Source organism: Phacochoerus africanus, chromosome 1 (assembly GCF_016906955.1).
Source record: "Phacochoerus africanus isolate WHEZ1 chromosome 1, ROS_Pafr_v1, whole genome shotgun sequence".
Taxonomy (NCBI): Eukaryota; Metazoa; Chordata; class Mammalia; order Artiodactyla; family Suidae; genus Phacochoerus; species Phacochoerus africanus.
Window position 1 is genome coordinate 204164390 of NC_062544.1, and position 15527 is coordinate 204179916.

The window sequence follows — 15527 nt, forward strand, 5'->3', positions numbered from 1 at the left end:
GACTTTATTCAATTAGCATTTTTATCTTAGAAGTGAGAACATACAGTGCCCCACTTACTGATTCTTCTGGATTTAGCGTGTCCAGCTTAGCCTGTGCACCTTTGCCCTCGAGAAATGGACAGATGTACATGACCAGCTCTTTCAACCTCAACAACTCCAGAGCTTACCCTTCAGTTTCCCTGTGGGTTATACTACAGAGAAACACAGTTAGGAGAATTGCTCTCTCTTACAAGGATAATTAGGCAGAAGCAGGTGATACAAGTAGGAGCCTGGAGGGAAAAGGAAAGGCCTACAGGCTGAAGACCCATGATCTGCCTCCTGTTTTAGATCCATCTTCATGCCTTTTCGGGAGAGGGACCCAGGTATTCCTTGGGTAGGTGCTCTTTCCAGCTCCTCTTCATCAGCTGCAGAGTCTGTGCCCTACATATTTCCCAGTAACCTAACTCCACTAATTATTCCTTCATTCATTTCACAAATATTTCATGTGCACCTGCTGTGTGCCGGAGTGGCAGGCATTGGAGACACACATAAATGAATAAAACAAAGTCAGTGCCCTTGTTGAGTACACAGTCCAATTGCTAGGGAGGGGGGGAAATAAACATAAGGGCAAAGAAACACGCCTGTAGCATGTCATGTTATAAATGTTATGAAGAAAAATAAAGCAAAGTATGAGGGAGGTAGTATGCCACCCTTAATCCTCATGTGTATTCAAGTCTTTCCGATGGAAAGAAAACTTTATTTCATCATGTAACCACAGTTTGCTCTCACTGCCTTTACAGCAATCTCCTTAAAGCAGATATCTACAGTGCTTTCCTCACTTCCTCACCTCCCAATGTCTCAACCAGTTGCAGCCTCCAACACAACTTGCCCAGTTCTGTGTTCATTTCCTCTGTTGCCAACTCCTCCAGTGGGCAGAGTCATTTTTAGTCCTTTCTCTTCATTTTCCCTTTCCCCACATCCAATCAACCATGCAGATCTTCTCAGTTTACCTCCTGAATATGTTTCACTTCACCCCCATTGTCACTGACTTGATTAGTCTGCTAGGGCTGCTGCAACAAAGAACCACAAGGCAGAAGCATATTGTCTCATGATTCTGGAGAAGGGAAGTCCAAGATTCAGATGTTGGCAGGGTTGACTCCTTCTGATGGCTATGAGGGAAGGATCTGCTCCAGGCCTCTCTCCTTGCCTTACTGATGGCCGTCTTTGCATTCGCATGGCAGTCTCCCTGTATCTCCGCATCCTCTTCCCTCTGTACTCACCTCTGTGTTCAAATTTCCCCCTTTTATAAGGACACCTGTCATACTGGGCCAGGCACATGCCAATGATCTCACTTTACCTTGATGACCTCTGCCTACACTTTCTCTCCAAGAAAGATCACATTCTGAGGCATGGGAAGTTAAAACTTCAACCTTTGAATTTTGGAGGGACACAATCCACCCAAAAAAGGCTTGCCTCCATTCAAGCTTTTGTCATTTCTCACATGTATCATTTCTTAAGTCTCCTTAGGAGAGTTTCCGCTTCCAGCATTGTCTTGTTTCAACGCATCCTCCATTCTGCTGCCAGAGGATCACATAACACCTGCTGTGGCCGCCAGGATAAATCCAAGCTCCTTGACAGACTTGCCAGGCCATTGTGTTCTGGACTCCACCATCCTTCCCAGTCTGATTTCCTGCCATTCATATAGCATTACTGCAGCCAGCATGAGCCCTGTGTCATGATTACCTTGTCTTTGAACTTAAATAGGCAAAGTTCAAGTTCCTTGGTTCCTTGATTCCTCCATTCCTCCTGCCTAGGGTGGTCTCTCTTTCTACTCTTCCTGACTGAACAACTCAAGGGGACTTCTGGTCAGCTCCAGCATCACCTCGTCTAAATGCCTTCTCTAACACCCCCCCAGTCTGAGTTTCCTGTCTTTCCACTAGGACCTATGTCCCCTCTATGTTCCTCTCTGCTTTACTTTTACTTACTAGCTTCTCTCTCTAACCAGGGTCTCTAGTTCTACGCCTAGTGTACTTAATACAAATTTGCTGTACACATGACAGCGACTAAATGAATCCTCATTTAGAAAACTGCTGTGTCAGAGTGACTAAGGTATCTAGCGATAAAGGTTTTACAAGTGAAAATTAGGGATGTGGTGGCTAGTTGTGGTTTATAAATCTCACAGTCAACGGAACTTCGCATTTCATCTGCTTCGCTGTTTGGAGGAAACTCCTGCTTCTGAACTAATTCTGTGTTCAGTAACATGGCCAGCAAGAAAACCATTGCAGTGTTTGGAGCAACAGGTAAAAAACCCCCCAAACTCCTCAATTTTAAAGTGCATGCTCACTTTGCTTACTTTCTTGTCTTCCTGATTTTCACTTCAGAGCTTGCAAGCAGGGACAGAACAAAGGGCCCTTTGGAGGAAAACTGAGAAAAGTATCATTTGCTTGATACATCATTTCTGATGTAGTAATGGGGCAGGGTGATTTGACTTGATTGGTCAGAAAGGATCTCAGCAGAACAAGGACAGCTGTCTGTCTATTTCTTTTTCTTTCTTTTTTCGTAGAAGTTGCACATCAGCGTTAGCTCTACTCTGGAGACTTTTCTCTGGTCGCTTTCTGACAAGCAAAATGAGCAAGTGTGAGAGCCCGTGGGTATGTAGGGACAGCCTTGTGCCTAACCTGTATTCCAGCGACTCTCCGGGGGAGGGACTTCTCCCTCTTGGACAGCTGCCCAAGAGCCTTTAGCCAGCATTGCTGCTTCCACTCTGCCTCCCTTGCACTCTGCTCTCCAACAGCCAGAGCTATCTTGGCAAAATGTAATTCTAGTCAGGTCTTTCTCCTCTGTCGAATTCTCACATCTGCCTTTTGATCTATTTGAAACTGTCATAGCATGGCAAGCTTTGCTCAAAACCCTCTGTCTCACTCCAGGTAAAATGCAAAGCCCAGCGGATCACCTATGAGACCCTTGTGGACCTCATCTTATTCCGTTCGCCCTTGCTCATTCTGTGTGTTTCTCAGACTCACTCCACCTTAAGGCCTTAGCATTGGTTGCTCCCACAACCTAGAGTAATCTTCCTCCAGTTACCCACACTGCTTTCTCCCTCCTGTCTGCCACCAGCTGGCGTCCTCTCCATGTGCACTTTCCAGAGCTCGGTATTTAAAATTGCAGCCAATTTTAAATTTTAATTTAAAATTTTAGGCCAGTTCTTGTCCTGGCTCAGCAGAAAGGAATCTGACTAGCATCCGTGAGGACGCAGGTTGGATCCCTGGCCTCGCTCAGTGGGTTAGGGATCTGGTGGTGCCTGACCTGTGGTGTAGGTTGTGCAGACACGGCTCGGATTCCGTGTTGCTGTGGCTGTGGTGTAGGCCGGCAGCTACAGCTCAGATTCGACCCTTATCCTGGGAACTTCCATATGCCACGGGTATAGCCCTAAAAAGACAGTAAAATAAAATAAAATTGCTACCCCTCTTCACCTTGCCTGTCTGACTCCCCTCCCTGCTTGATTTCTCCCATTACCGTCTGTCTCTCCACATAGGATAGAAGCTCTGTGAGGTTAGGGATTTTGTCTGAAGGGAGGCAAAGCCCCAAGCAGGGAGAAGAGAGAAGCAAATTCTCAAAAATCAACAGCCAGATATGACATTGCCTGTTGAAGGAAATAAAAGTAGAGAAAAGGAGATGATTGTCGCATTACAGTGATGGTGACATGGTTGGTTTTTCCTGAAAGAGTTGAGAAGCCAGGGAAGGGTTTTGGACAGAGTATGAATGATAAGATTAGGTGTTTAAAGGCTCATTTTAGCTTCTGTTTTGTGAAGTGACTATGGGGGCAAGGGCTGAATCAGGGAGACCTCTTATGAGGCTGTTGCCCTAAACCAGGCAAGATGATAGTAGCTTAGACCTTAGATCCGGGAATAGTCTGATTCCAGATATAATTTTTGCTTGTCTGTTTGGCTGCATCATGCAGTGGCTTGATGCGGGATCTCAGTTTGTAGAACAGGCATTGAACCCAGGTCTCAGCAGTGAAAGCACCAAGTCCTAACAAGTAGACCACCAGGAAACTCCCCTGTTATGTTTTAAAGAGAGTTGACAGGGTTCCCTGAGGGACCAGGTATCAGAGGTAAGAGGAGAGGAGAAAAGAATGATTCATAATCATTCAGGCTTGAGCAACTAGAAGAAAAAAGTTGTGGTTCACTGAAATGGGGAAGACCAACGGGTCAAGGAAGGTCAGGAGCTCTCTTTTAGTCTCCTTAAATTTTAGTTACCACCTAGGCATCCAGAGTAAGAGGTTGGATAAGATCCTTAGGAGTGGCTCCTAAAGGAATCAGGTTAGATGAATCAGAGTTGAAGAAAGTTGACTGGTAGTTAGCTAAGGAGGCATGCTGACTGAATAACCAGTTTCTGAAGAGAATGTTTATAGCATGGTTATGAGGAAATCATTACAACAGTTGTATTGTGGGTTGAATTGTGTCCCCTCCCAAATTCATATGTTGCAGCCCTAATCTTAATACCTCTGAATGTGACAGCATTTGCAGATAGGGCCTTTAAAGTTAAAGTGAAGCCATGAGCTTGGGCCGTAACCCAATTTGACTGATGTCCATAACAAGATGGAATTTTGACAGAGAAAGAGACAAGAGGGGCTCAAACGCATACAGGAAAGGCCATGTGAAGACACAGTAAGAAGCCTCTTTATTTACGATCCAAGGAGAGAGGCCTTAGGAGAAACTGAACCTATCAACATCTTGATTATGGACCTCCGGCTTCCAGAACGTTTAGAAATACAATTTGGTTGTTTAAGCCACGAATCTGTGGAATTTTATTATGACAGCCCTAGCAAACTCATGTGGTCAACAAATACTTATTATTGAATTTTAATTTTTATACATACAGCATGCAAAAGTAATTTTTTTGTTTGTTTTTTGTTTTGTTTTGGTTTGGTTTTTAGGGCCACACCCGCAGCATATGGAAGTTCCCAGGCTAGGGATTGAATCAGAGCTGCAGCTGCCGGCTTACACCACAGCTCATGGCAACGTCAGATCCATAAGCCACTGAACGAGGCCAGGAATCCAACCTGCATTCTCATGAATACTAGTAGGGTCCTTAACCTGCTGAGCCACAATAACTTCTCCAATTTCTGGGGATATTAATTCTTTACAATTTTTCTTCTGTTCCCTCCATTGTTTCTGTTTCCTTTCAGCAGTTTGCTTGTTTTGGTTTTGCCTTTCATGTTGGAGGGTTTCCTTGAAATTTGGCTATCTGTTCACATTCATGACAGCATGAAACTGGCTAGAGCTCCATGTGCAAAGGTGGAGCTCACGGACTGGCAGACTCATAGTGTTATCAGTGGTCTATCAGTAGGGGTAACCCAAGAAACAGGTGCCACACTCTTTCAGAGAAGTTGAGAAAATTTAATAAAGATAGACAGTGAATAGAGCAGTAAAGACTAAGAAACAACATGAAAGAAGCAAAGGGCAAGAGAGATGACCAAAATCTGGGGAGAGTAGCAATGTGGAGAGGGTCACCTCTCTTCCAACCCTTGGGTTCCTTGCTGATACCTCCCTTGGGCCAAAGCCAAACTGAGGGCAAGAGAGCCCACTGATGGAGTCCAAGGCACTAGGCAGGATAGAGAGAAGGTGAAGGTGGATTTTGAGGCACACACATAAAAAATTTAGGACAAGCAGCTGGCCAATTTGATGGAGGCTCCCAAATGTCAGTAACTGCACAGTACCTGGCATATATTACAGGGAATTCAGTAAATATTTGTAAACTGGGCAAGTAGAGATCACACCGTGAATGGCCTTGAACACCATAAAAAGAAATTTCTACAAGTTTTTAACCTTAAAATAAATATACATATTAAATATAAATAAAACAAAAATATATTGTTTATATATAAAATATAAATATATGGAGTTCCCATTGTGGTGCTGTGGAAACGAATCCATCTAGGAACTATGAGGTTGCGGGGTTTGATCCCTGGCCTCATTCAGTGGGTTAAGGATATGGCATTGCCATGAACTGTGGTATAGGTTGCAGATACAGTTTGGATCTGGCATTGCTGTGGCTCTGGCGTAAGCCGGCAGCAACAGCTCCAATTAGACCCCTAGGCTGGGAACTTCCACATGCCACGAGTGTAGCCCTAAAAAGACAAAAAAAAATTATATATATATAAATATATAATATAAATATATTATATATAAATATATGTAAATATATAAATTATATATATGTGTATATATATATAAAACCACTTTTGAAAGTAAAATTGTATGAAGAACCTCAAAATAAAATCTATAGTCAGATAAAAGCAGAATTGCTTCATTGAGCCTGGGGTGGGGGGTCTGGTGCCCTCCCTGCTTACTTGGCTTCCTATTTGCTTCCAGCCTCTCCTGTGCTTCCTCTCCCCCAGTGGCTTCGGCAAAGCTACCTCCAAAGATGCTGTGAGAAACCTACTTTGAAAACCACTCTTGCAAGCCGTGGGGATACCACCCAAAGTAATTACAACAGCACCTTTACTTTGAATAATAGGACTCCCTACTCTTTTAGGGAACTTGCTTTCTGATCTTCCTGTATTGCTTCTTCCCCAATCCTGCAGGAGCTCAGGGCTGCTCTGTGGCCAGGGCCATTTTGGAGAGCAAAAAATTCGAGGTGAGAGCCGACCAGGGATGAGACCCGACCAAACGTGCAGGTGCTTCGGGAACTTGGGGCTGAGGTGGTAAAAGGGGACCTGAACGACAAAGCATCGGTGGAGGCTGTCTTGAAAGGAGCCTATGGGGCCTTCATGGTGACCAACTTCTGGGACGATTTCAGCAAAGAGAAAGAAGTATTTCAGGTGGGAACCACCTTTGAGCCCTTTCTTCTTCTCCTCCCGGGTACTCTGCCCTCCCTGAAAGGGGTAGGTATTCAACCCCAGGCAAAAATGTCAGCCTCATCTCATAATGTTTCTCTGGTGCTTATGAAGTACATGCACTTCTGGTATTTGTTAGAGGTATGACTGTAAGTTGGAGGGGTGGATTGTTGGAGTGGTGATTGAGAAATCAATGTCCAAATGTGACCTTGCAGATCTGAGAGGAACTGGGTAGTAGAGTCAGCCACTAGCTGCTCTGATTCTCCCCACGTGTTTGTAGATGGCACATGAGGGGTGGCAGCAAGGAGGGGTGGCAGCAAGGACACCCACAAACGACTCAGAGTGAAATGGGAAGAACAAAAAAGTAATGAATATCTTTAGACCTACAGCAGAGAATTTGGAGATGAAAGAATGATGAGTACACTGGAAAAGAAGTAAGCAAACAAGCAAATACGCCACAGTGATTAACCATGGGGAAAATGACAATTTGTAGAAAAAGTAAACGTAACTGTAGAATATCACGTGGCTCAGCTTCAGCTATGTGAGCACTGATTAAATGATGATATTCTGAGGATGATAAAAGGGAATTGTGTAGGTGTGTAATGGTGATGATGATGGTGGGCTGCATGTGTGAGAGAGAGAAAGGAGAGAGAGAAATTGAGAGTGCGAGCTGAAGATGAGGGCTCGTTTGTCATAGTAGAAATTTAGCAGATAATAAAGTGAGAAAAATCAAGAATTAGCAGTATAAACACGTTATTTAGAAATAGACGAGCAGAAGTTCCCGTCTTGGCGCGGGGGAAGTGAATCTGACTAGGAACCATGAGGTTGCAGGTTCAATCTTTGGCCTTGCTTAGTGGGTTAAGGATCCAGTGTTGCTGTGAGCTGTGGTGTAGGTTGCAAATGCGGCTCGGATCTCGTGTTGCTGTGGCTCTGGCATAGGCCAGCAGCTGTAGCTCCTATTAGACTCCTGACTCTGACCCTCCATATGCCGCAGGTGTGGCCCTAAAAAGACCAGAAAAAAAAAAAAGAAATACACAAGCAGCTAAAAGAGATGAACATGATTATTTCTAAAAAGTGGTTATCAGCCTGGGGGTACAGGGAACTTCTTTACCATTATAAGATCTACTTTCCCCCCTCATGACAGAACTATTTGAAAATTATACATATGTATAAATCAGAAAAAAAGTATGAAAACAGGATTTTAAAAATGTAATGGATGGGACCAGACTCTTTCAGAAATGATACAACTTAAAAAATAAAGAGCAAGATCAAACCATTTTAGGAATGTCTGTTAAGGTAATTACATCATTTACAACTTGTCTTTTAGTGATGAACATTGGCAGGGCTTATTTTAGGAACTATAGGTTCTGATTCTGATATTCACTCACCATGGAATATAGGGGTACAAGTCATTTCTCTGTTTCTTTTGTTCCACCTACTAAGGCAGATAAATTATGTCTTTTCTATTTGCTACATGGGGTTTTGAAAGGCAAGAAAGAAGGAAACAGTGAAAAGAAAGATGAGGGAGGGAAATGATGAAGGAGCTTTGGAACTAAAACCACAAAAGAAAATAAATGTATATATACACATACATATGTGTGTGTGTGTGTGTGTGTGTGTGTGTATGAATAATGTATATCTCCCTCCATTTTGCCCTCAATATCCAACTGGTGTGCAGATATAGTCCATTACCAGAAAACATTACATACTGTTTCTTCAGGTATGCCTGAATCTTTTATACATATATAAATGTGATAGTTGATCACAAAGTTACTGACAGCCCAGGGGAAGTGGCCAGATGTTCCTGACTGTTCCTGCCAGGTTACCTCTCAGCTAGATGGGAGTTGAGCACTTTGGCATAGTGGATCCTTGCTGGTTGACGCTGGTGGCCTCTCACATGGTCTGATGTGGGTAGAGCTCCCCTCCAAGGAGGACCATGAGAAAAGGAGGGGGAGTAGGGGGCCAGTGCCTGCCCTCCGGTCTGTGTGCCCACTCAGCCTTCTCTATAAGGCATCTACCTTTGCCCCTTAGGGAAAGCTGGTGGCTGATGCTGCCAAGAGCCTGGGTCTGAAGCACGTGGTGTACAGCAGCCTGGAGAATGTCTGGCGCCTGACAGGCGGTAAGCTGGAGGTGCCGCACTTCGACGGCAAGGGAGAGGTGGAGGAACATTTCTGGTCCACTGGCGTTCCCATGACCAGTGTCCTCATAGCAGCTTACTCTGAAAACTTCCTCGGCCCGTGGAAGCCAGTGAAAGCCTCTGATGGAGATTACTACACCCTGGGTAAGTGGAAGGTTGCGGTGAAACTCACCAGACACCTGCTGTCCTTGCCTCCACTCCTCCACCCAGGTCTCTCCCCTCCTTCCTCTGTTCAGTGGATACATGCCATCTGAGTGCCTACTGTGTGCTCAGCTCTGTGTGAGGTGCTGCGAGGGACTCCACAGTGTCCCAGACCTCGAGAGAGCTGACTCTTGGGCCAGAAACACAAAGGATTATACCTCCAGTCTTACTGTGCTGATGCTTCTCATGTAAGCACTGAGCCACAAACCTCAGCTTCCTCACATCTCATGGGAGAGGTGGACAAGATGCCTTCCCCTGCTAGCAACAGGGAAAACATTCTCTTCTTCTTCTTGACCTGAGTCCCAGGGTCAGAATCCTTAGAGGGACCCTGACTCTGCCGGGGAAACGTTTCCATCCTTGCCTGCAGAGTCTGATTCCTTAAGTCTGGGCTGGAGCCTGGAGGACCATCGTTTTCACCAGGACCCCTGGTTATTGCCAGGCTGCAGGTCCACGGCTGCCATTCCCCTGCCCTTGGGGACATTTCTTTGCCCATAGTCCAAGGTGGCTCTGAGGGGAAGGCCACCCTTCAGAGGTGGAATGGAGTGGAGGGGATATGGAAGAATCAGTGCCAGTGAGTCAGTCTTTCTTCCTTGGCACATAATTAAGCCTCACTGGGGCATAACTAGTGGCAAAGTGGACCTGAACTAGAGCCAGAAGCACCTGCCACACATCACAGGTGACTTGGGTAATAGGTCAACAAGTGACTAGATAAATGTACAGATGTGCTATCTCTCTTCACCCTCCACGCCACACCTGCTTCTTCCTATGCTCCTACCAGGTTTTAGGACCCAGCTCACCTCATGTTTCCCAGGTCCTGAACGGAGACATTGTAATCTATGGATTTGATTCTGGACATACTGTGAACGGGACTTCCAAAAAAATATGTGGCAGGAGAAACACGTCAAGGCTGACTCCAGAATTTTTTTTTTTTTGGCCCTGCCTGCAACCTGCAAGCATTCAGAATTTCCAGGGCCAGGGATCAAACCCGTGCCATAGCAGTGACCCGAGCCACTGCAGTTGACAATGCCAGATCCTTAACCACCAGGTCACCAGAGAACTCCTTACTCCAAGAATGACTCTGGAAGGATAAAGGTGCCATTAACTGAGATGGGGAAATCCATTGGGGGTGCAGGTTGTATAGGAATTCATCCTGGTGCATGCTGAGTTTAAAATGTCTATTAAATAGTCAAGTAAGGATGTTGAGTAGGAAGCTGGACACATGAGTCTGGAGTTGAACAGAGACATCTGAGTTACAGATACAATTAATCATGCCTTGCACACAGGAGGTGCTTAGTAAATAGTCATTTAAAAAAAATCAATACACAGGCATTATGGTATTTTCTCAAACAAACCTTATAACTGTGCATAAATGGTAGCTTCTCAGTATTACATGGTGTTCCTATACCTTTTGTTTAAGTGGTTGATTCATTCAGGTTGGTGGGACCTACCAAGGATGTGAAGTAATTAGCTATTTTTATCTCTTCCCCCCCCCCCATTTTAAAAACTAGCACTGCCTATGGGGGATGTACCGATGTATGGTATCTCTGTTGCTGATGTTGGAGTGGCCGTCTGCAGCATTTTTAATTCTCCAGAAGAGTTTATAGGCAAGGCGGTTGGTCTCAGTGCAGAAGCCCTAACGATACAACAATATGCTGATATCTTGTCCAAGAGTATGGGGAAAGAGGTTCGAGATGCAAAGGTGAGTGCTTAAAGATGCATCAACATGATCACAGGAGGTGACATCTCTCTAATCTATAAATTCTGGTAGACTTTTGATGGATCTAGCAGGGCTGAGCTTGGGTTGTCAGAAGAAATCAAAGAGGACTCCAGCTCCCTAAATCTATCTTCATCTGTTGGTACATCTGAATCCTACCCTTCCGACTTTATTTCTTTGGCTTCAGGGCGAATCAGCTTATTAAAGTAAAATTCCTTTGGGTAGAAAGAACTTAGCCTCTGAAGATGGAAGTACAATGTTTTCCATATACACCATCCTGACTTCCCTCTGACTAGCTCTCATTGCTGATCAGTCTGCTGGAGCTGGCTGGTGTGGGGCAAGCACTGAGCCTCCCTGAGACTCAGCTTCTTCATTCATAAAGTGTACGAGAGCATCTACCTCAGGACATGTTGTGAAAATTAGAGAGAATACACTTAAGGGGCTTGGCACATGATAAGTATATCTCAAGTACCTATTATGAGCCTGGTGCTATCTTTGAGGAGTTTGGGGATGAAAATGCCAACACACATGAAGTCCCAGTGATCAATACAAAACAGAATGCTGTGGGTGCTTAATTGTGTTGCTCACACTCTCTGTGCTGTTGGTGGTCAGAGAGGGGTGGGAGAAGTCTTCATGGAAGGAGTAGCCTTGAGGCAGTCCTGCTGTGGGCAAGTCTTGGGTACGAGTGGAGCAAGCTATAGGGCTGGCCTGGCTAAACTGAAGAATCAACAGGAATGAAACAGAGGCAGTGTGGGGAGGTAAGCATATCTTGGCTCTGCCCTTATCTATCTGAATAATCTTGGCAAGTTACTGAATCTCTCTGGCTTCCATTTATTCACGTGTTAAAAAAGATGGTCACACCTGTCATAGGATTGTTGTAAGGATGCAGTCAGACTCCTATGGGCAGCACCTGGCACTGTTGTGACCCTTAGTAAACCCCCAGTAACTCAGCAGGCTGGAATGGCCTGGACTCAAGTGTAGCTCAGACAGACCTTTCCTAGAGATGTGAGAGGAATGATACCGAGCGATCCCAGCCATTTCTCCAGGTAGGTATTGATAAGCGGGAGGAGAGGGACAGGTTTCCAGAAGGAAGTGTGTGTGTGTGTGTGTGCCTGGAAGAGACACCATTGCAGCTGAGAGGAGGAATCGTACTTTTCCTTGAGCTGGCAGGCATTAACCAGCACAACTCTTTGCCTGTCTGGGCTGCTGTTCTCCCATGTGTGAAAGGAGAGTGTGGTTTGGATACCTTCTAAGGTTCAATTGGTCATTGACATCTCTCCATAGTATGGAGTGCCTTCTTCCTTACAGAGTTCAAGCCTGCTTTTATAAATAAAGATTTATCGGGACACAACCGCACCCTTGTTTATGTGTTGTCTGTGGCTGTTTTCCCAATACAGTCGTAGAGCTGAGTACTTGTGACAGAAACCATAAGACCGGAAAGCCCAAAATATTTATGTCTAGCTCTTCGAGAAAAAGTTTGTTGACCTCTGCTCCAGAATGTTTCCTGGAGTTAGGGATAGAGGATTGGTTTTTGTTTCCATCTTCAACTCTTGGGCCAGTGAGTCTTGAGGGGACACCTAGATTCCCAGTTTACCTCCAGTACTGGAGCTGTGAGGAGGCAGAGTGATATTTGGTAGGGGAAAAACATTGTAGGTGTCAAGCCAGCCATAAAACCACATCTGGGTATCTCACTGAAACCCACAGAAATTTTATGGAGAAGATGTTACTCCCAAGCCCAAGAAGGCACCACCCACTCAAAAGATGGACTCATGAGAAAGCCTGCAAATTTATACTTGGGTGCAGATTTACTTTTCAGCGATGGATCCCTCTCCCAGTGAATTTGCATTTGGCTCTTATATTCATTTTTGTCTCTGAGGTCTGAACTCTGTAAAGAAGAAGAGGAGCAAGGTGAAGGAGTGTGGGCATATGGTGTGTGTGTGTGTGGTTCATTCTCAGAGGACAGGGTAGAAATTGCTTGGGATGGCTCAGGACCATCCAAGAGTTTCTCACTCAAATTTCTTGGTTTCTGGTCTTGGTACATCAAGCTATTTCACAGCGCAGCTGGCACCTGAAGTTTTAGGGCATTAGAGGCTGGAAATTCTGCAGAATGGTTAATGCTGTTTTTTGTAACTAGTTTGACTTGGAGTTGCTGTCGACTGAACTGCAGTGAGGAAATACTTACAGGCTATGCTACTCTGGGGAAGGATGCATGTGGCCACAAGGTGGCACTCCAGCACTGGAAGTCTGACTTTTGCTCAATCTGGTCAGAATGAGCCTGTTTGCTTTACTACTTCAGCATATGCACACCCCAGAACAAACTCCCATCAGAAACTCTGATCTGGCTGAAAATGCCTATCTAGCCCCAAAAGGAATGTGGTTCTCTCAGAAAGTGAGACACAACAGAACAAATCTCTCTCCTTCAAGAATCTGCAGAAAAGATTCCCTTATTTTACAGAGGGCTGTTTGTTACCAAAGTTACAGGATAAGGGAGTGACTCAAGGACAGAAACATTTTAGAAGGCATCTTCCACATTCCTCTTATAGTCTTCTATTTCCAGACTCATTAAAATTAATTTTTTTTGCTTTCAAAAATAACAAGTGCTTATTGCGGAAAATATAGAAAATTATAAAAAAAGAAAATTAAAATCATATTAATTAATTTATCAGAGATAGAAACTACTGATATTTGCACATTTTCTTCTAGTCCTTTTCCAGTATATATGTAGTAAAATTAAAACAATGAAATATGCACCATTTTGTTTCAGTTAACATTATGAGCAATGTCTTCAAAAGAATTAATTTTAATAAATGCAGGATTTTTTAGAGTAGATATATCACAACTTATTTTACCATTCCTCTGTTTGGACATGTAGGTTGTTCTTGATTTTTCATTATCATCAATGTCATACGACAACCATTGTTTATATCTGTCACATTTGAAATAGGAAGGTTAGAGTTTATCTGTGGGGGTTAAAGACTGATTATACAGAGTCCAATAGCTAGAAATGGTCTTAGCTGATTCGGGCGGGGGGACTCTTGATCTAGTTAGTGTCAGAAGTGCCTCAAGGGGTGGGTTTATGGAGGGAGAGAGAAGGTGGCTCATGGATGATGGGCAGCGTTTGTCAGGCTGGCCCTGGTGGATGCTGGGATGGCTGAAGTCAAGACGCTCATTTCTAATTAAGGAGTGGAGTGATGGTGGAAGGGACATCAGACAGGAAGGAAGGAAAACAAGCCCGAGGCAGTGTAGCTCGGAGGGTTGCCGAGGGAATCCCAGGAGGAGATGTATATATATGAAAGCGGGTCATATGGAGGGGCTATAAATCCACCATATCTTATCCTGAGTGCTGGGGCTGGAATCAATTCAGCTTTCAGAATCTGTCAGCTTTTAGGTAGTTTATGTCTACAAACACTATGTGACATCACTGTCAGGGACCCGGGGCAGGATCCCATCATCAAACACGTCAATATCTCTGCAGAAAAATACATGACTATTTCCACCAAATGGGATAATTAAGGACTGCAAATAACTTCACATACGTTCAGATCAGGTTTTGCCACCAAATTAGTTCAGAAAAGTCAGTTTGTTGCCAAATTTCTTATGAAAAAAAATTCAGTGTTTCCTGGGTTCTAGAGTCCTAATTCTTTAGCATCCTAAAGAATTGTGAATCTGTATTGTCCAGAAGTGAACAATTTCTTCTCAAACTGCTTTAGATGAGGGCTATAAAATTTATTAAAAAAAATTTTTTTTCACTTGTTCTTGAAAGATTACCCCGGAAGCTTACGAGAAACTGGGAGTTCCTGCAGTGAAGGAAGTGGCCAACATGTGTCATTTCTATCAAATGAAGCCAGACCGTGATATTGAGCTCACCCGCCGACTAAACCCCAAAGTCAAAAGCTTCAGCCAGTTTGTCTCAGAGAACCAGGGAGCCCTGAAGGGCAATTAAGCTGTTCACACAGGTCCCTGAGCACACAAAATCCTTTCTCCCTGATTCCAGTCCTTTTTACAGCAAGGGAAAGCTTCCTATGTATTTCTTATTGGAGTCATCCTCTCTCCAAAGGCTGCCATGACCTTTTCAGTTTGTGGTTGGGTTGGGGCCACAGGGTGAGAGGGGCCATCTCACCATTTAGTTGCAAGCGAAGCCCAGAGGCTCTGCAGTGGGTGAAGGCCAGGAGCTTAAGGCAATGGCTGGGGAAAGCGAAGGTGGTGGAAGGGCCCCCGTGATATCTTTGTGTGTATCTGCTTAGCATTTTCTACCCCATATTGTAATTCTGTGTTCCCTGGTTTTCCTCTTGGCTGTGAGAGACTTCCCCTGTTTTTTATTCCAGTGCCTGGCACGTGATAGACATCAATAAAGATAGATTGACTTGCAGTTCCCATTGTGGCTCAGTGGTTAACGAATCTGACTAGGAACCATGAGGTTGTGGGTTCGATCCCTGCCCTTGCTCAGTGGGTTAAGGATCCGGTGTTGCCATGAGCTGTGTAGCTTGCAGATGCGGCTCGGATCTGGCGTTGCTGTGGCTGTGGCGCAGGCTGGTGGCTACAGCTCCGATTCAACCCCTAGCCTGGGAACCTCCATATGCCGCAGGAGCGGCCCTAGAAAAGGCAAAAACACACACACACACACACAAAAAAAGATAGATTGACTAAATGAGTGA

At 44.6% G+C, this 15527-nt stretch overlaps 1 protein-coding gene across 1 annotated transcript; it reads left to right on the top strand.

The window, feature by feature from the left end:
* The first annotated feature begins 2179 nt into the window (after positions 1 to 2179).
* On the top strand, positions 2180 to 15241 carry LOC125131590 (nmrA-like family domain-containing protein 1). Its single transcript, XM_047788385.1, is given in 6 exon segments — positions 2180 to 2279; positions 6569 to 6629; positions 6631 to 6805; positions 8852 to 9101; positions 10667 to 10857; positions 14636 to 15241. Coding segments are annotated over 6 exon segments (897 nt in total). The 5' UTR covers positions 2180 to 2239; the 3' UTR covers positions 14816 to 15241.
* Positions 15242 to 15527: the final 286 nt, after the last annotated feature.